This window comes from Panthera pardus, unplaced genomic scaffold (assembly GCF_024362965.1).
Source record: "Panthera pardus isolate Hobbes unplaced genomic scaffold, ASM2436296v1 HiC_scaffold_1, whole genome shotgun sequence".
NCBI classification, from domain to species: Eukaryota; Metazoa; Chordata; class Mammalia; order Carnivora; family Felidae; genus Panthera; species Panthera pardus.
In genome coordinates, this window is record NW_026526654.1 from 77232635 (window position 1) to 77253823 (window position 21189).

A 21189-nucleotide genomic window follows, 5' to 3' on the forward strand; every position below is an offset into this window, starting at 1 on the left:
TGTCTGTCTCCTCCCATGATAATGTATATCCTCTTTACCTCCAATAAAGGCAGGGGTTTTTTTGTCTGTTTTGTTCACTGTCTTATCCCTAGCACCTAGAACTCCTAGAATAACAGTGTCAATAAATAATATTTAATAACAAATAATTTTTAAAAAGAATGGATGACTCAGTGAATGCTTCTTATTCATATCTCATTCACCTTGTCTTCATTAGCTTGCATTAATTTATTTTTCCTTACTACTGAGTATATGTTGAATATACATTACCTTTCACTAAATACTAAATACTTACATGTCAAGAAAAGTGACTGAATTTGTTAATTTCATTTTGGCTACTGAATTTCAGACAATATTCTTAAATCCCACAGACACTTTGTAAAATATGAAAAGTTTACAATTATATCCCCTCCCAGAACCTTCCATTAGAGCTGTCATATATATTAAATGTATGCATATTATAAACCAAAAAAAGTCAGTGTAATATTTTTTGCTTTAATCAGTGGTATATGTTTTAAAGAAAATAAAAGATATTTTCTTTTATCCATACATTTATCATTCATTCGTATTCTTCATTATTTTATTCTTAATGATCCAAGTTTTTTTCTTCAGTACAGAGTGCATCTGGTACAAACAAATTGTCTTAATTTCCATCTATTTGACTTAAAGATTATTTTCACTAGATGAAGAATTCTGGGTTGACAGGTTCTGCTTCAGCTCTACGGTTTCCCTGATTGCTGAAGGAAAGTGTGCAGTTATGTCTAGCTTTTCTCTACTTGCTTTCAATAACTTTTTTTTCCTTTTGTTTTACTATATAATATGCCTACTCTGGTTCTCTTCGAATTTATTTTCCTTGGAGTTTACATGTTCCTTTAATCTATAAATGTCCATTGTTTTGTTTTGCTTTGTTTTTAACCAAATTTACAAAGTTTTTTTTTTATAAATATTCCTTCAAATATTTTTTTTTCTGGCACTTTCTCTGCATATTAGATTTCAAAACCACCCCATGCATCTTATGTTTTGTTCCTTCCCCCTTAATCTCTTCTTTCTTTTCTAATGGTTCTGTCAATCTACATGCAAGTTTATTTATTTCTCTCCCATATCCATTCTGCTAATAATAAACCCATACAGTGGATTTTTAATTCCAGATATATTTTTCAATTCTAAAATTTCCACTTTTTTGTGGATGATAATTCCCATTTTTCAGTTCATTACAAGCAATTTTGTTTAATTTCACTAGTTACAATAGCTCCTTAAAAGTCCTCATGTAATAATTCCATGATCCTGGGTTATTTCGGAGTTGGCATGTCCTGATTTTCCCTTCCCTGGACAATAAGTCACATTTTCCTGGCTTTTCATAGAATGAGTAATTTTGGCTTATATGATGGACATGGTGAAAATTATTCTACGGAGATTATGTTGTTTTGAAAAGTATTGATGTTTTTGTTTTGTGGGGTCATTTCTTCTATCAATACTATTACAGACTGTCACACCTCCTATGTGTGGTGCCTCAGGTCAGCTCTGTTCTTGAAGACTTATTTACAGTCTATTATCAGTTTATCATGATCATCATGGCTTCAGGAATGGGCTAGAGATTTAGGGTCAGTTTTTTTAAATATAGAATTCAGATCCTTTTCTGGCTCTCTCTTTTCTTGAGCTGGCCATTAACCTCCATGTGGTACTGACTGGCCAAGTGCTTTTCACCTTATTTTCTGGCCAAAAAAGTTTTTCTATCAGAGTAAAAAATTAGCAACTCAGCCCATGCTGGACCACTTGCTTCATGTTTTGACACCTCTCTAAATCTTGGCTCTTTAGGACCCTCACATAGTTGTTTTCTGTATTACGTGCAGAGTGTTAAGTGGTGATTGTGGGAATACCTTTGCTAGGAACTTGCCTATCCAAGCAGGTATCAGAAACCCTCCAAAGTGATCTTTAATTTTGGAGGCTGTTTTATACATTTTCTCTTATCAGTTATGCCTTTGTCATAATATAATAAACTGATAAAAACCATTATTTTCTTGGATGGAGGACAAAAGCAAAACAATATTGTAATATTTAGCAAGGGAGATGAATTGCTTGCCACAAGAGATTATATGATAGTGATAATTAGGAAATGTCCAATAACAATTGGAAAATATCAAAACTGTTGAAATGTTGTGTAAGTTTATGTCAAAAAGTCACTGTATGTATGACTTCACAATCTTGTACACACTGAATAACCCCATCAAATGGAGCTGTATGATAAACTTAACTCACGGTAAATGTTTCTAGACTAGACAAAATTACAGTGAGAAATTCTGTTTTACAAATCCAAAACCTAATGGTTTATTTAGTTAAAAAAAATTTTTTTAATGTTTATTTGTTTTTGAAGGAGAGAGAGAGAGCATATGCAGGGCAGGGGCAGAGAGTGAGGGAGACACAGAATCTGAAATAGGCTCCAAGCTCTGAGCTGTAAGCACAGAGTCTGACATGGGGCTTGAATTTACCAATTGCAAGATCATGACCTGAGCCAAAGGCAGACGCTTAACCAACTGAGCCACTCAGGCTCCCCTATTTATTTATGTTTAAAGTTTCTTTATTTATTTTTGAGAGGGAGAAAGGAAGGGACAGAGAGAGAGGAGAGAGAGAATCCCAATCAGGCTCTGCACTGTCAGTGCAGAGCCCAGTGAAGGGATCGAACTCACTAACCATGAGACCACGGTATGGCCTGAGCAAGTCAAGAAGTCAGACGCATAAATGACTGAGCCATCCAGGCACCCCTGAACCTAATGATTTATTTAATTGACTAGTAATACCCTCCTTTATTAATCATTTACCTAAAATAACTAAGGGTAAAATATTCATAGACAAGCTATATTGCTCAAAACCAGACATTTCATAGAAAGAAAATTACCGAATACTCTAATGATCAAGAAGTCAAAATCACATGGGATAGGCTACATAGTATATATAGTTTGAGGGCATTATTTTGGGGGGAATTTATTTTATTTCAGGGCCCAGATGCTGACATGCTATCTACATTAAGCTCAGAATCACAGACAATATTGTCTGACCATTATACTTACAGGAAGCTCTATATAACGCACATCGATGAATATAAATACATTATTATATAACAATAATTTAAGCTTCATTTGTGATTTACACCAAATGTCAACAAATTATTATATCCTAAACACCTTAAAAACTCCACTGCAACTCTTTACCCCTTCACTCATAGGAAGTGACTTTGTTTACCCAAGAAAATTGAGACTGCTATGTGAACCACTTCAGCTTTTTTCCCCTGTGATAACACAATCTGATCTTCATTTGCATTCTTTCCCCTCTCCCTTCATTCTCTGAATTTCTAGGAAAAAAATTTCATTGTCAAAAATTTTTACAGATGTTTGTACTAATAGTGATTCTATTTTTAATATTTACAAATTGAGAAAATACATACATACCCATTGATTTACAGTCTATTTCCTTTAATATAAACAAGGGGCTCAGTGGGCTATACCCATAAACTGGGAACTTTCAAAACTTAATAAAATTATTTTTTTTTAACGTTTATTTATTTTTGAGACACAGAGAGACAGAGCATGAACGGGGGAGGGTCAGAGAGAGAGGGAGACACAGAATCCGAAGAAGGCTCCAGGCTCCGAGCTGTTAGCACAGAGCCTGACACGGGACTCGAACTCACGGACCGCGAGATCATGACCTGAGCCGAAGTCGGCCGCTTAACCGACTGAGCCACCCAGGCGCCCCCAATTATTTTTCATGTAACACCCAAAATTTAGAGGTATTTTCTTTTAAAAGTTCTGACTTTGATATAGGTACTCTATTGTCTATATTAGGATGCTAGGACTACATTCTTATATAACATGAGTACTTGTGTATAGAACATGGCAACACAGGATTACTACTCATTTTCACTTTTGTTATAAAAGAATGTGATGAGCAAAAGCCATATAACAAACAACTAAGTTCGCAAAGTGATTCAAGACAATGTTTGCTCCTTTCCAAAGGGAGAATTACATAATTTGTTAATATTTAGTCCTTTTCCTTTTTCCTACCAAGAAGCTCCCATCAATTCTAAAATGTCATTATAGCAATCATATTGGGTTTAAAATTTGAATAACTGTGGTTTTTAAAATTTTCTACCTTTATTTATATATCATTGGTTTGATTCACCTAATATCATACTCTGGCAGTGCCTGAAGAAAGCCACATCAAATATTTTACAGACCAAGGAAAAGAAACAAAAGGAGGCAGGGTGTATGTTAATCAAAAAATCTGAATTACAGAAACATTACCATGCAACGCCAACACATGGCAGAACTAGGACCCAAAACCCAACAAAAGAACCAATGAAAGAAACAGTGCTGTTACAAGCACAAATTCACTTCAGAGACAGGAACACAAATAAACTCATATGGACAAACGATGGTAGCAAGAATTATCACCCTGACATTAAAAATGACAGCATCATTCTCAAAATTTATGATTATTTTAAAATCACTGGGAACAGAAATAGTTTAGTACCCCCTTTTCATAATACAATCTTCACACTGATTACTTAAACACTATGTGTAAAACAAACAGCTCTTCCATGCAAGACATGTACTTCTTCAGAATTATTAAAAATATTTTGACTTATAATGCATACTTTTCTCTCAGCTCCAAACAGTTTGGGATGTCACAGTTACTAATGTGATTTACATAAAACTCATATATTTCCCTAGCCAGGTGTACTGCATATTAAAAACTAATTAATGTATGTGAATGTGATATCTTGCCTAAATAAGTCTTCATTTTGGGAGTTAAAAAACAGGAAGAATGTGATAAACCATATTTAATAATGACTTTGCAAAATTCAGATACTTGCTACTGTACTGACCCTCCTCACCTACTGTAAAGGACCAGCAAAAATAAAAACTAAAACTGAATAATTTCAGCCACGTGTAATAATTGACACCATTTTTCTTCTAAATCTTTGTTCTTTCCAAGTTATCTCTATTTTGAATACACCAGTCATTTGTTCATTTCATATTTCAAAATTTGAGATTTCAAATACCACATAAGCATCACGGTTTTATAAAATTTATTATTTCAGAGTTTTGTCAACAAAAGCCATGGCTTCAACATAACAAAAAACATTCTTTAGAATTTTAAAAGTTCATGAGGAAAAAAATCCAAAAGAGAAAAAGCACCTTTGAAACAAAATGAAACTTGTACTAACAACTAAATTCCAAAGATGACTTTTAAAGCACACTGAAGAAGATAACCACTGTATATTATACTGTATCACATTTCACATAGAATTCACATAAAACTTTCCATAGAATGCGTAAGATCGTTATTACTACCTTATATCCAGGTCCTAACTGATGAATTGCAAATATCTGCGCAGGGTTGAGTGCTTCACTGAATACATACACGGCACCAAGTTGACCACAAAACACCCTATTTGCATCAGCAGTTTCTGAAGATCCGAGAAAGCACTTGTCATAGCTCTATTTTTAAAAAGTCATAAAAAAAATCAATGTATTATTTTGTAATGATAAAATATTTAAGGATGCCTGCCTTCACTTTCATGTATACCTTCAAGTATAACAATAATAACAGAAAAAAGCATCGCTTAAGACTTCGGGAATATTTACATAATAAAAGCCAGCTAAAGATTTTCCAAAAAAGTAAATCAGTTAAGTATTTCGTATCTATGGAAAAGTAAAACAAACAGTAACCATCTACTCAATAATCACTGAACCACTTTGCAAATGTTATACTTAAATGTAAAAGGGCTTAAAATTCTACTTTGAAAAGTAAAACTAATTTTAAAACTCACATGCTCTAACAACAGTCCATTTATAGAGAGAGATTCACCTGAATCAGAGAATGACTACTCCAAATTTTAACCATAAACACATAAGGCTTAATTTTAGAAACTACCTAATTACTCCACCAGGGATATATATTCCTCTATTTCTCCACACAAAGCAAGGACACAATGAAAATCCCTTCCCTCTCTTCCATAAGTAGGCATTATGCAGAACCAAATAAATAATTATCACCAAAGTCTGCTGGCTAAAGCAGATGGTACAGTGCCCTCCATCTGCAGAATTCAAGACCTAAGAAGCCATATTTAAGACCCTTCCCATCTCTATTTCTCTAAATGTCACCTAATGCTAGTCCCCAGTTTCTTTTGCCCAGTCTCAAAGTTATTCCACACCTTAGTGCTGATAAGCACAGCACTGCATATGTATGGAATCCCTTTGGTGCCTCAATAGAATAACAAAATATTTCTGAATGAATTATAAAGACAGAAACTCTTCATCAAATACCCAATCTGTAATTAAAACTATAGGAACTTAAGAGTTTACTGCACAATGTATGTGTATGTAAGTGTTACAGCCCAGGCCTCTCCATTTCTTGGTGTACTAGTGCAAATAATTCAAAAATCAAAATCCTTCCTTCCTTCCTTCCTTCCATCTCTACTTCCTTCCTTCCATCTTTTTTTCTTTTTTCTTTTCATTTCTTTCATTCTAAATTTTTTTTTTAAACGTTTATTTATTTTTGAGACAGAGAGAGACAGAGTATGAACGGGGGAGGGTCAGAGAGAGAGGGAGACACAGAATCTGAAACAGGCTCCAGGCTCTGAGCAGTCAGCACAGAGCCCGACGCGGGGCTCGAACTCACATACCGTGAGATCGTGACCTGAGCCGAAGTCAGACGCTTAACCGACTGAGCCACCCAGGCGCCCCTTCATTTCTTTCATTCTAAATATAACTAGATGTAGTGACAGCCAACAAGGTCATTGGGGTTACCTTCACTCTATAATAAAAAGTCTCCCCTCTGGAGGGCAGAGATAAAGTAGAATTTCATCTGTGCATTCTAATTCTGACAAAGTCATTCTCAAAAATTTGCTGACTATGGCCCACCTTGAGTTTCTAGGGCAAAAAAACAAACTTGTCCTATAAATGAACAGATAGTAAAGATTTTAAACTTTGCCAGCCACATGTGGTTTCTGTCACATAATCTTTCTTGATTTTTTTGTTTGTATCTTAAAAAAAATAAAAACCTTTAAAAATAAAAAACAAGATTCTCAGCTCTTAGGTCATGTGAAAACAGGTCAAGGTTCAGATGTCTGTAAGGAGTACTCTTCCAACCCTTGACCCTGGGAAAATATGGACTACAGACACAGTACTATTTAAAATAATATAAGTGAGAACAAGAAGAGACCCCTGCCCTTAAGGAAATTAAAGTCTGCAGAGATGTAGACAACACTGAGAAGTGAATTTTGTTAGAGAAAGGCCAAGTTTTTATAAAACCAGGTATGCTGGAATGATTGTGTATTATTGGGTTTGAAGGTAAAACATCAGGCATTTGAAAACATCTTTTATTTTGGTTCTAACAGGCCGGGATAATGACAAAGCAAAGCCCAGAACAGAGCTTTTGAGGATTTAACTCAAGATATGCTCCCTCCAGAATACAATTGTATTACCTCTTTCACTGCTAACATGCTAGCTAAAACTCGTATTACCTGCTTGTTATTATCACAGTAAGTCATTTAATTGATCTCCTTGATCAATTGCTTCTGCCATTTTTTCCCTTTAGAATATTCTCAATACTGCAGACTGATGGACATTTTTAAAATATGAGCCTGGGGGCGCCTGGGTGGCTTGGTCAGTTAAGCGTCTGACTTCGGCTCAGGTCATGATCTCGCGGTCCGTGAGTTTGAGCCCCGCGTCGGGCTCTGTGCTGACAGCTCAGAGCCTGGAGCCTGTTTCAGATTCTGTGTCTCCCTCTCTCTGACCCTCTCCCATTCATGTTCTGTCTCTCTCTGTCTCAAAAATAAATAAACGTTAAAAAAATTTTAAAAAAAAATATGAGCCTGCATCATGCCACTTGTCTGCTGAAACCCTTCCTAAGATTTTTATGCTGGCTAAGATGGGAAAGCCCAGGTATTATGTTTGTGTATGATGCCTGTGTGATTTCACCCTCTATGGTCTGTCTAAACCTTACCTCTCAACATTGTTCTGTCCACTCCTCCCTCTGTTCTAGGCAAACTGGCTGCTTATTTGTTCAATTAACTTTCCGTTCTGCCTCAAAGGCTCTGCACTCACTGCTTTCAGTGAATGCAGTGATATTTCTCCGGATATTTCTCCAAAATATCCACATGACTTGCTCCCTAAACTCTTCTCACTAAGATCATCTCTGTACCATCTGGCTTCCCCCTTCCCTACACCTATACTCTCTATACCTATTCCCACTTAATATTTCTCCACAGCATTTATCACTATTTATGTAGTAAATAATAATGACTACATGTTATACTGATTCACTGTATGTAAGGTCTTCCTTTCACATCCAAATAAGGTGTAAGACCTTTTTGTTTTTAATGCTTGAAATTCTAGAAAGAATAGAATATTGCATGGATGTTTTGACCTAATACTTAATAATTTATTTGAGCAATTTCCCTTTTTTCATCACTAATCATCTATTTTAGCAACTTAATTATACTAAATTTAAGAACTAAAAATTCATTTAACTGAATAAAACTTTCAGAAGTACAACTATTAAGTTTCTACCAAACTATTATAAAATTCATGAATGTCATGAATACCAATAGATCACACACTCAAATACATTAAAGCACAGATTAAAAAAACAAAAAACAAAAAACTTACATCATTTGTGTTAACATGCCAAGCCATATCACCATAGGATACCAGCTGTCCATTAACATAACACCGAATTTCACTGTTCCTCCATCGATTATAAATGTGGACAATGCTGATCATGTACCACTTAAATTAAAAAAAAAAAAAGATCTTGATATGTAATGTTTAGTTATTACCTAAAAAGCAATCATAACATTCACAACACACTTTAAGAATGCTTGAAAGAATACTAACAATTACGCATTACCAAGTTCCCCCTCATACTTCTCACTTTGCAGATGAAAGAAGTGACTCATAAAGAATAAATCTGTGATGGAGACAGACCTAGAATACCTTGAACTGTGGAATTACACTCCTTCTACTATACCAAGATGCAAATATTATGGAAATACAATTATATTTGGTTTATTCATTTAATAACATTTGTATTGTACCATTTGTATTTGTATTGTTTCAAGTCTGACCAGAAAGACCATAGGTCCAACTCTCCTGAAATTCATGGTGTAGTGAAAGAGACACAGATTAGACAAGTAAATAAATATAAAATGACAAGGAAAAGAAAACAGCATAAACTGAGAAAGATTAACCTTGATTCTATTTCGGATTGCATGGTCAGGAAAGATAGTCAAAGGAACAACACTTTAACATTTACTTTTTTAAATTTTTTTTAAAAGTTTTATTTATTTATTTATTTATTTGTTTGTTTATTTTGAGAGAGAGAGAGAAAGTGAGCGTGCACGCAGGAGCAGGAAAGGAGCAGAGAGAGAAAGAATTCCAAGTGGGCTCTGTGCTAGCAGCACAGAGTGATGCAGGGCTTGAATTCATGAACTGTGAGATCATGACCTGAGCCAAAAGTCAAGAGTCAGACGCTTAACCAACTGAGCCACCCGGGCACCCCCAACATTTTAACATTTATAATAAGATTAGGTGGTTTCAATTCCACAACTCAGATTTATTAGGTCCAAGAAAAATTATGTATCTTTTAACTTAATAATGTGTGAATATTCATTAAGAATCGAGGAATAAGTTTGTATTAAGTTCTAAGTTTATAATTCCTAGGGCCAACCAAAAGCATTTCAAGTATATATTTTGATATGGAATGATTTAAATTCTGCAATGATTTGTGGATCCAACCCTTACTCTCTTTGAAACTTAATCTAAGGCCAAGAATACAGAAATATAATTCTAAAATATAAAAAAATGCAAATGATTTATAGACACTTGAACAAGTATGCCTTCAGTGTTTAAGAAGAAAAAAATTAGACTTCGTTTCCCCCACAAAAACATAAAAATATATAATACAAACTTTGTTTCCCAGATTACTTAAAAGCACTACTCAATTATTTCATAATACTATATTTTGAAAAACATAAAGCTATAATAATTCTCAGCCACGAAAACATCAGCTATTTCAAGGTGTCTGAAGTACTTTGAACAAAATTCAATTTCATTCATTTCAAGTTAGAAAATAAAAATAGTGCACTAAACAACTCATGGAAAACAATAACACAAAGAACACTGTTCCTCAATTATAAAAATAAAATGTTAGGTCAAACTATTTAATCCCTAAACACATGTCTTTTTTAAAGTTGTTTCAGTCTAGGTAATCTTTAACTATTGCAAAAGGAATCTTCTACTGGATCAGAAAGCAACATTTATGTTAGTCTTGATTAAAAGCAGAAGAAAATATTTAAAGTCAGTCATTTAACCATTCTTATTTCTAAAAATTACAAAATTATCAAGAAGAAGCCATAAAAATTGAGCTTCATATAAATTTAAGAAAAATCTTATAGAAGTTTACATGCATAAAAATTCAAATTTACTTGTATTATTTTATTTGTATTTCAAACTCATTGAGCTTGTATTGTATTATTTGTATTTCAAACTCATTGAGTTTGAAAATTTTCCACCAGAATGCCATCTAGGTAACACAGGAAATATAACCTTTATTATTTTGGAGTAAAATTATTAAAATTTTAAATTTCTAACTATCAAAACAATAATCAAATTATGGAAAGAGCCCAAATGTGTGCCATATATATATATATATATATATATATATATATATATATATATATATATATATATATAATGGAATACTACTCAGCCATCAAAAAGAATGAAATCTTGCCATCTGCACAATGTGCATGGAACCAGAATATATTATGCTAAGTAAAATGAGTCAGTCAGAGAAAGACAAATACCATATGACTTTACCCACATCTGGAATTTAAGAAACAAAACATATGAACATAGGGGAAGAGAAATAAAAATAAAATAAGATAAAAACAGAGAGGGAGGCAAACCATAAGACACTCTTAACTATAGAGAACAAACTAAGGGTTGCTGGAGGGGAGGTGGGTAGAGGATGGGCTAAATGGGTGATAGGCATTAAGAAGGGTACTTGTGATGAGCTCTGGGTGTTATATAAGTGATAAATAACTTAATTTTATTCCTGAAACCAATTGACACTACATGTTAGCTAACTTGAATTTAAATCAAAATTTGAAATTTAAAAAAAAGAAATTTTAACTTTCTAAATAGAATGCATATAAACAAATGCCTATAAATAGAAAAGGATTTCCTGCTCTCCAAAGACAAGTTTAAGATAAATAATATTAGATATATCATTATAGTTACTTACATACTTGATATAGTAAAGAACTTATTTAACAAATATTTATTGAGTTCTTTCTCCTATGTACCAAATAACTTAGGGTGCTTGGCTGTGCAGTATGAATTTTACATTCATACAGATATAAAAACTGAGTTCCCAAGTTACAAGCTCTATGACTTCTGGCAAATCATTTAGCTATTTCCATCTCTAAAAAAGGGGGAATAATAATGCCTTTTTGTGGAATGAACATTACAGATAAGAGACAATATATGAGAATTATGAAGAACAGTTCCTAATACATATTTGGCAGCCATAAAGAAGACAGCACTAACTAATACCTATTTTTTATCCACAATTTCCATCTGATGAGATTTTTTTCTGCTAAAATTGACATTTACTCCTCAGAGTCACTCACTCATTCAAAAAATTTACTGATAGTCGGGGTGTCTGGTGGCTCAGACGGTTAAGCGTCCAACTTCAGCTCAGGTCATGATCTCATGGTTCGTGAGTTCGAGCCCCACATCGGGCTCTGTGCTGATGGCTCGGAGCCTGGAGCCTGCTTTGGAGTCAGTGTCTCCCTCTCTTTCTGTTCCTCCCCCCATTCAGGCGCTCTCTCTCTCTCTCTCTCTCAAAAATAAATAAACATTTTTTTAAAAATTTACTGATAGTCTATTTCATGCCCAGTATCCCCCAGACTGTGAGCAATGATAACATATACACCCTTAAGGAGAGTTCACCAGGAAAACAAACATGAAAGCAATTATAAAACCATGGAAACTGTCTAAAACACAGATATGGGAGCAAAAGAAGTAATGACTAACTGAGCGCAGAAGGAAAAGAAAAGACAAAAGGAGAAGGAAGGCTAACCGAGAAGAAGTCACTAAAAGAGTAAAATGAAACTTATGACTAAGCTTGAAGGATGAATACAAATTGCTGAGTAAACAGGGGGAAAAGAGGAATCTTAATACTTTACATACAGCACAGAGGCCTGACAAAACTCTTCTCGGTGTTTAGATTTAGACACAATAACAAAGATCAGTTTATAAGAGACTTTAGGACACCTTTGGTAATCTTTGTTTTTTGGTAATGTCTTATCACTAAGGAATTTTGAGCAGGAAAATGCAATGATCATCTTCATAGTTTAGGAAAATAACTGGCAGTACTGAGTAAGTGGGACAGTTAGGCAAATGTGGTTCAAGATAAACCTGAAAACTACTGCAAAGGTTGAGGTAAGAAAACTATAAAAGTCTAAATTAAGACAAAGACATTAGTAATTTAAAAGAAGGGAGACAGGGACTAATTAACAAAACTCATTGAAAGTGCTGATACAGAAAAGAGAAGTCTAAAGATGGCTTCCAATTTTTCACTTAATTTGGTAGTGGTACCATTAACTTAAGATAATTAATACAGTTAGACAGTTAATTAGCCAGATAATAAGATGTGGAGTTATAATCAAAGAGTTTGCTTTTGGTCATAACACTGATATTTGACAAAGCTGATGGATGAATAAATGAATGCACAGTTGAATGAACGAACTAATCTCAGTGAAGGTCAGAGCAGTTATAGGAAAATTAACTTTAATGTTCTCTTTCCATGGTACATCAATATGTACATATAACACACAAGTGTCTTTTCCATTCAAAAGAGACCAATGTTTGACTTGATATTTTTTATATTTCTGATTTATATTTTAAAAGAAATGGGAGGAAAATTGGAAACTGTGCATGCATACTGATATTCTGTACATCCACTGAGGTCTGCAATTAGTTAAGACTCAAAACTAGATCTAGAAAAAAATACCAAACAGAAACGAAAAAAAAAACCTGTAATAAGAATTCATAGGAAAATATAACATGATATTTATACAAATATCAATAGTAGCTAACACATATTGAGCACTTACTACATCTTAGGTAATAGGCTAATAATTTACTGTGGGCTAAAACGTTACGGAATTTTCACAAGGTCAAACATTTGGTGAGTGGTACAGCTAAGAAAGCAAAAGTTTTAATATAAAGATTTCTTTTGGAAAGGCCAGTTAAACACCTTACCAAAGGATTACAATTTAGCTAGGTCAGATCCTGGAAAAATAAGAAAGAAAAAAAGAGAGAGAGAATGCATTTATCTTGAATAATGAAACAGTAAAACAAAGTATTTATGGTTTTCAAGGTTTATGAGCATCTATGGTTTTTTAAAACATCTATCACTCCCTGGCCCTGTTCCTACCAAGACTCCTTAGAATCAACATATATAGAGCTCTTACAAATGGGAATGTATTTCTCATAAGGAAATAGTGTGAAGAGAGAGAGAGAGAGAGAGAGAGAACAAATGGGTTAAATTGCTTTTTATTGGTTAATGACAATTTTATTTAGTTCTTAGCTTCACCCTAATTTTCCTTGTTTATACTCTTCAAATCATTGTTATCTAAACTTGTCAGATGAAAAACATCACCTAGAGCATTTGTTAAAAATATATTCCTAACATGGAAATTATAATTCCAAGAATCTGTATTTATAACAAGTTCCCACTGAAATTCAAAACAGTTTGGCACATTTGGCAAACTCCCCTGGGTGTCATCCCAAATCTAATAAATCAGAATTTCTGGAGGAGAGACAATTAAATTTGTATGAAAATAACTGGGATTTGTATCAAGAAATCAAGAACCTCCATTCTAATGTATGAATTTATTTAGAATCCCTGCTTTTTAAGCTATTTTCCAGGTATATATTAATGAATGATTGATACACTGATATTCTTTCTTTTACATAAATTCTTTTTTAAGTTTATTTATTTTGAGATAGAGAGAAAGCATGGGGGGGCGGGGAACAGAGGGAGAGAGAGAGTAAATCCCAAGCAGGCTCCTCATTGTCAGTGCAAAGCCCTAGGTGGGGATTGAACTCACATACTGTGAAATCTTGATCTGAGCTGAAATCAAGAGTCAGACACTTGACCGAATGAGCCACCCAAGTGCCCCACGCTGATATTCTTTAAGAGAAACAGTTTTACTATTGCTTCAACATAAAGCAAATATTTTTATTGGACTCAGGTAAAATTTTAAATATATATTTGAAAACCCCATCCTAAATAATATTTTCTTCAATATGTGGCAAAACATACACGGGATCATAAGCAAACAAGAAAACAAACAGAAAGAAGAGGAAATGACATTCCCTCTGCCATATGTGGGCTCATCAATCTCTGTTACGGTTGCTCCTGTGGATAAATATTCCTTTGGATATAAAGTAAAGTGTGCTCTTAAAGAAGGTGGACAATCTCACTGCCAGGTATCCAAAAAAGGCCCTTGAACCTATAAGGGATAACTGGCCTTAAACACGTGGAAATAGGAACTCCTATCCTTCTGTAACTTGTTATTTTAAATTCTGAACTTTCAAATGACTGGATACTCTAACACAAAGATAGAGTCCAATAAATAGCCAAGAACATCCCTCTAGAAAAAAACCCAGGTGATAGTGAATTATATCTTATAAATCTAATTATATAACATAATTGCACATTTTTTATTTTTTATCTTTAGATCTTTAGAGAAGACTTTTTAAATTAATGTATTTATTTTGAGAGACAGAGAGAGAGAGAGAGAGAGAGAGAGAGAGAGAGAAAGAGAGAGAGAGCACGAGCTGGGGAGAAGCAGAGAGACAGGGAGAGAGAGGATCCCAAGCATACTCCACACACTGTGAGCACAGAGCCCAATGTAGGGCTCAAACCCACGAACCACGAGATCATGACCTGAGCCAAAGTTGGATGCTCAACCGACTGAGCCACCCAGGTGCCCCTACAGCAGACTTTTAAAACACGTATCAGGGCACCCAGGTGGCTCTCTGTCTCTTTCTCTCTCTCTTGCTTTTTCTCTCAAAAATAAATAAACATTAAAAATTTTTTTAAAAATTCCAAACACATATCAACCTGGCCTCTGAATATATATATTCAGAGGTATATTTCAAGGGCCAAAACATTAACCACAGAGTAATATCTCCCTTCTTGAAGCCAGCATTTTTGAAGAGCAGAAATTAGTGTAACCTTGAATCTCAGGAAACAAGATTCAGGACTACTAGGATCAGCTTAAACTCCCTCAAGAAAAGTCTCTCTGTATTACCAAATCTGGAGGTTTAACACTTGACCTTTTAAAAGAGCTAATTATGTATAAATCCATAGTGCATGACATGTACATGTATACAAACTACTGTGAAGTCTGAATGTCCAGTCTAAAAACTTGTTCTGTATCTAAAGCAAATACGGTTAGAGGGAAGAAGAACAAGAAAAGGAGGAGGAGGAAAAAAGGGAAGAAGAAGGGGAAAGACAGGGGAAGATGAAAGGATGAGCAAAAGAGGAGGAGGAGGTAAAGGACGACCGAGAGAATTTGGGGGAGAGGAAAAGGGAAGAGGAAGAATAAGACAGAACTGTTATTAAAGAACAATTTCTGCAAATGTTCTTCAAACATAATTCCTCAGAACTATAATTAAAGTAACATAAAGCTCATATAAGTTTGCCTTTGAATAAATGTGAATTAATAATATAACTTAAATTGTTTAATATTGTTTTCATAAAAGTGCTAAAAATTGAAAAGACACTCCATTATTCCTATATAACATATAGCAAATTTATACATTACATAGATTGTTATACAAAATGACATAGCATACAAAATTATATATGCTATACACCAAAATTTTTGGATCAGTATAAACATATAAGAATGCGTCTGTGGTTGGAATTCTAAGTAACTGTATCTTCCATTAAACCTGCGCAAAACCCTTTCTCAAAAGGTGCAAAATCTCGCTTAATGCTCATGGATAAAGCTCTAGTTCTCTACAATTCCAAAAATTAACTTAGTTTTGCAGGGTGTAATACTGTGCTGAAAGAACAACAAGAAAAGCTGGTAAGCTTTTGATTTTAAACACATATCACATAGTAAGTAACAACCTAAATGACTTGATCTTTGTTGCCGTGACTGACTGTCTTTCCTCTTCCAGCCACATGGAAAAGGTCTTTGGGATACTGCCCTACAAAGAAGCACTGACCACAAGGCCTAGGCCTTCTCTCTCTCATTTTATCAACAGTAATACCTCCTTTATTTTTACACCACTAGAAAATCAACTGCTCAACAGAAATTAGCTGTCCAGATAAATATAACCTACTCCTTCAGGAAACTCTTTTTTGGTTATTAAAGCATTATTTTATTTGTTTATCCAACATATATTATTGTCAGTTCAAAACTCTGTGGCAGGTAAATAAGGGAATACACAGATGAATCAAATACACAGCTTCATCTCAACAGTTACTAAATTATGCACTTATAAATGAGTAATGAAGGTTTAAAACAAATAATTGTTATAAAAAATACTGAAATAATATGCTATGAGAGAGATTATATCTGAGAGCAAGGCAAATCAAGGAAAGAGTCCATGGAAATCATGTTACGTAGAATGGAACCTAACGATAATGTGAGATTTGAAGACCTAAAGCCACAAGTGAGGAGACATGTAAATGTTTTCATGCCAGAGATTGAACAATTGAAAAGGAAAAAAGTGAAACACACATGCTAGCTCAGTTTCGACACAATAAAGGGTATAAGCAAAGAGCTGAAAATAAAACCCAAATCATGAGGGACTAGACCAAAAATGTTAATTGAATAAATTAGTTGTTAGTAAGAAGCAAATGATCGGTTTGAGCAATGCAATAATATGACCAAGAATATAAATCAGATATTAGCGTGTGAAATCATCTGCGAGAGGAGAAGACAAAGGATCCAAAATAAAGAGAGAAAAAGAAAAGTATGAAGAATTCAAGCAGCAGGTAAGGATTTTTTTTTTTTTTTAAGAAAGCTATATTACAGAGATACAAAGTAAAGGACTGGAAAATTGAACTGGTAAAGATCAAAAAGGGGATGAAAAACAAAAGTGACTCAAGTCCCCACTATCATGAAGATGGCAGTTTCTTAATCTAAACAAGGGATTTAGAACATAATGGATATAGGACTGGAGATGCAAATTCGGTGTTAACATATTCTGAAGTTGAGAGGCCAAACAGACATTCCCGTGGCAATATCTTTTGGTAGAGGAGAATATAAGAAAAGAGCTTGGAGATAAGAATAAGAGTGGAAAGCTCTCATAAAACTGAATAAAAATTCCCGGAAAATATAAGCTCCACAAAAGCAGGAATGTGGTCTGTTTTGTTCACTGTCACATCTCTAGTGCCTACAACAGTGTCTGGAACTCAGGAAATATTCAGTAAGTATTTACTTTAAGAATGGCATAGAATAAATCACAATGAGCTAGCAAGTGAGACACACACTGCAAGAGGTCAAGAGCCTCTTTTTATGTGAAAAGTTAGAAAAGTAAAAAGAAAATGCAGACAAGGGGAAGAGAAAAAAAAAGCATTATGAGTCATTAGAAAATCAGTAAGAGAATATTACAGAAGTCATAACAAGTGAATTTTAAGACAGTGGGAATTGTAAATTGTGTGTTCCTCAATAGAAATATTTATTTATACCTACCTTACGTGGTTGAAAATCGTATTTCACACAGTGCTGAAAACCTTTTCCTTTAGACTTCAGTGATGTAACTATTAGACAGTTGCCAACGAAGTGAGCAGAGTAACCAACTCCTTTGCTAGTACGAAAACTGTCAAGAAAATAGAATTGTTTAATATTCTCTGATACAAAGAACCATATACCTAAACAGCATTATAAAATAATATAAAACATTACTTTAAAATAAAACTCATTTCAGGGCACCTGGCCCCAAATATAGAATAAACACTCATTTCGTGGCTCAGTCACGCATCCAACTCTTGGTTTCAGCTCTGAGTCATGGTCTCACAGTTTCGTGAGTTAGAGCACCACCTCAGGCTCTGGGCTGACATCACCTAGTCTGCTTGGGATTCTGTCTCTTCTTCTCTCTCTGACCCTCTCCTGCTCATGCTGTCTGTCTCTCAAAAATAAAGAAACTTTTTAAAAATCTGCATATAAAATAAAAACTCATTTTCCTATAGAGTCAGAAGGGGTATTACATGTACCAAATAAAGACTAAAACCTTTTAGGCTTAGAACTAAAAGAAGTAATTTAAATTGAGAAAATAGAAAACTACAAAACCTATTGATATTTCAATGTAAAATATCACAAATACACAAAAACAAACTAATAGCCAATAAAATCTTACCAAGCAGATTTCATTTACCTTCAAGGACCACCAAAATTAGCAAATACAGAAACCATTTACAAAGCTACTGTTTCAAAAACAACTTGCTCTCTAATTCTACTATATCTTTCAAAATAGCTTACAAGTTAAAATTAAAAAAAAAAAAAAAGAGCCAAGTCTGATAAATGATGTAGGTAACTAAACACAGGAATACATTTTTAGTCAAAAGAAGAAAAAAGATGTATCTATGAAATAGTTACCTTCTTCTAAGGGGGCACACCTCCTAGCTGTAAATTGTACTCCTAGCACAAACTGTAAATGCTCTCCAAAATGATGGTCTTATTGAAATAAATATATGATCTGCCAAATGGCCATTCTGAAGTTCAACCCATTTATGTTTGGAGGTTCAGATTTTTAAAACTCTCTCATTACTACCCATATATAATCTTTTGTAACAGAGCTGATAAGCTATTAATAGCTCACATTTTTCTATACTCATATTTCTGAACCAATGTACAAAAGCACTTAATTATTCACATTAACCTGATAGGTACTGTTATCATCCTCAATTTATTAAAGTTGAAAACACCGAAGCACAGGATCAATAAGTAAGTAGTGAAGATTAAGGCCTCAGACAGTCTTATTTCAGAGCACTGCAAATGTTAAATGAGGTAACACTTACATGTAAACACTTACAATGCCTAGTATATGCTAAGGCAATCAATGAAAGCTTGATGTTCTCACTACTGTGCATTATTGGCAAACTAAAATTTCCAAGCTATCAGTCCTTACAGGTCAACCTACTGTTGGGTTCATCAACCCATTCTGTTAGTTATCTATCAAATAATTAATTTTATTATTTGATTGTATTTTCTTACATCATAGTTATTATTAACATTTTAAAGCATACCTTAATTACGCTCATAGAACAAGGACAGTAAAAAGGCAAAGTAAATAAAATCTGGAAGTACTTTTTTTTCCTCCCCCTTATCAGGGATTAGCACGTACACTAACAACCTCCCACAACTAATCAATATTGACTGATGTGTAGTGGACAGAGAAGGTTTGTAACCCTTTACTTTTAAACTGTAATTGGAAAAAAAGTAGTGAAGCAGGTTGCCTAGAATCAACAGCAAGAAATACATAAATAAAATAAATTTATGTAATTGTATCTTTATAGTTTTAACATATACAAATATAAACACACACACACACACACATCTTCTACTTAATATGTTGCCTTGATACTCTTACATATTTATAAAACTGAAATACTTAAGACAAAAGTACTAAAATTAAATATATTACTTACCAATAAAGATAAGGTTTATCCTTATCAACATTAATGTTATTTAATGGATCCATACGAAACCAAGTATTTAGGGTGAAGCCATTCTGATAAGGCCACTTTGCAATAGGAGGCAATGCGATTGCCTACAAGGCAATGGAAAAAGATACAAAAGTATCAGTTAAATAAAATGTGACAGTAACTAATTTCAAATATAACCTTTACAGATCAAAAAACAATGAAGGTATAAACATCAGAAAATCATGGACGTATCCCCTGCCAATGGCCTTAGCAACTTCTGTATCACCAGTTTCATCATTCAGTCTACCAGACCCTAAATTAGAACTTAAAGACTGCATTAAACTAAGAGATACAGGGAAGAATTTGAGCCAAGCTGCCCTTCAAGTTTCTAGACCCATTCTTTCCACCAGAAAAAAGACAGGTGGTCCAAGAGATCATTTGTTATTATCTCCATGGTAGCATGAAAGAGACCTAAATCACATATAGTTGCAAACACTAGTGAACCAAAATACAATGGAAAAAAAAAAAATCTCACAAGAGAAAACTCTAACCTTGAGTGATAATGAAATAATAATAGTCTTTAGTCTTGCTACCACTCATACCAAACACACGTGAGAGACTCTAGAATAGCATTTTCCTCAATTTCATTGTGGACTTCCAATAATTCCATGGATAAATAAGGATCTCTATTATGGGCAATCTCTTCAACAAGACAGTTAGCTATACTGAAAGACATTCTCTTAATTAAATTTAGTATATAACATCTAGAATAAATGCTTTAGGGACCTGAAATCTCTCATTTCTAGCCCCTACTACTATACTAACCAAAGCCTTCTATAAGTGCACATTGCATCACTAGCCTTTTTCTACTCTTTTGAACTAACTAATGCATACACCCTCCCTTAATCAATGCACAAAAGCTAACTTTGTGTAGTACTGCCTTTGTGCAACCAGGCACATTTACTTCCAAAGCATTTGTGCCTGATCGTAACACTTATTTCCTTCTAGTCCCATTGTGTTAATGGCATGTCTTTGGGGATACCTTTGTGATTATGGAGTCAAGCAGTCTTTACTCTTCCTCCCTATTTCCTTCTACAACATTCTGGTACCCACAATTGGATGTCCCTCACTGTGCCAAAATCTATATCCCTCACTGTCCCCTAATCTAACAGACTCCAAAATCTGCATTCCTATTTTTTGTGATTTGCAAAAGAAATAATTCTGATGTGTAGATGGAATGCTTTCAGTAAACTCACGAATAGAAAAATTCACTATTCCTAAATTAAGAAGATTCATGAAACATCATAATCATGAAAGACAAATCTAAATAAGTATATCCATAAAGGTCACAGAGCATATAAAATGTCATCTTACATTTGTCATTCACCTTTATGTGAATCACTGTGTACAATTCCATTCCAAATTGCTCATATGAAGGCAGCATAGCTC

General features: G+C 34.0%; 1 protein-coding gene across 8 annotated transcripts in view; it reads right to left on the bottom strand.

Annotated features, from left to right (window-relative positions):
* The window catches only part of NBEA (neurobeachin), a 678493-nt gene that overhangs the window by 571264 nt on the left and 86040 nt on the right, over nt 1-21189 (bottom strand). For all 8 annotated transcript variants that reach the window (XM_053900309.1, XM_053900303.1, XM_053900292.1 and 5 more), the window contains exons 5-8: nt 19744-19865; nt 17789-17915; nt 8667-8786; nt 5346-5492 (exon numbers count right to left, since the gene is read on the bottom strand). In XM_053900309.1, coding sequence (XP_053756284.1) covers nt 5346-5492; nt 8667-8786; nt 17789-17915; nt 19744-19865 — 516 coding nt within the window. The remainder of the gene's footprint in view (nt 1-5345; nt 5493-8666; nt 8787-17788; nt 17916-19743; nt 19866-21189) is intronic.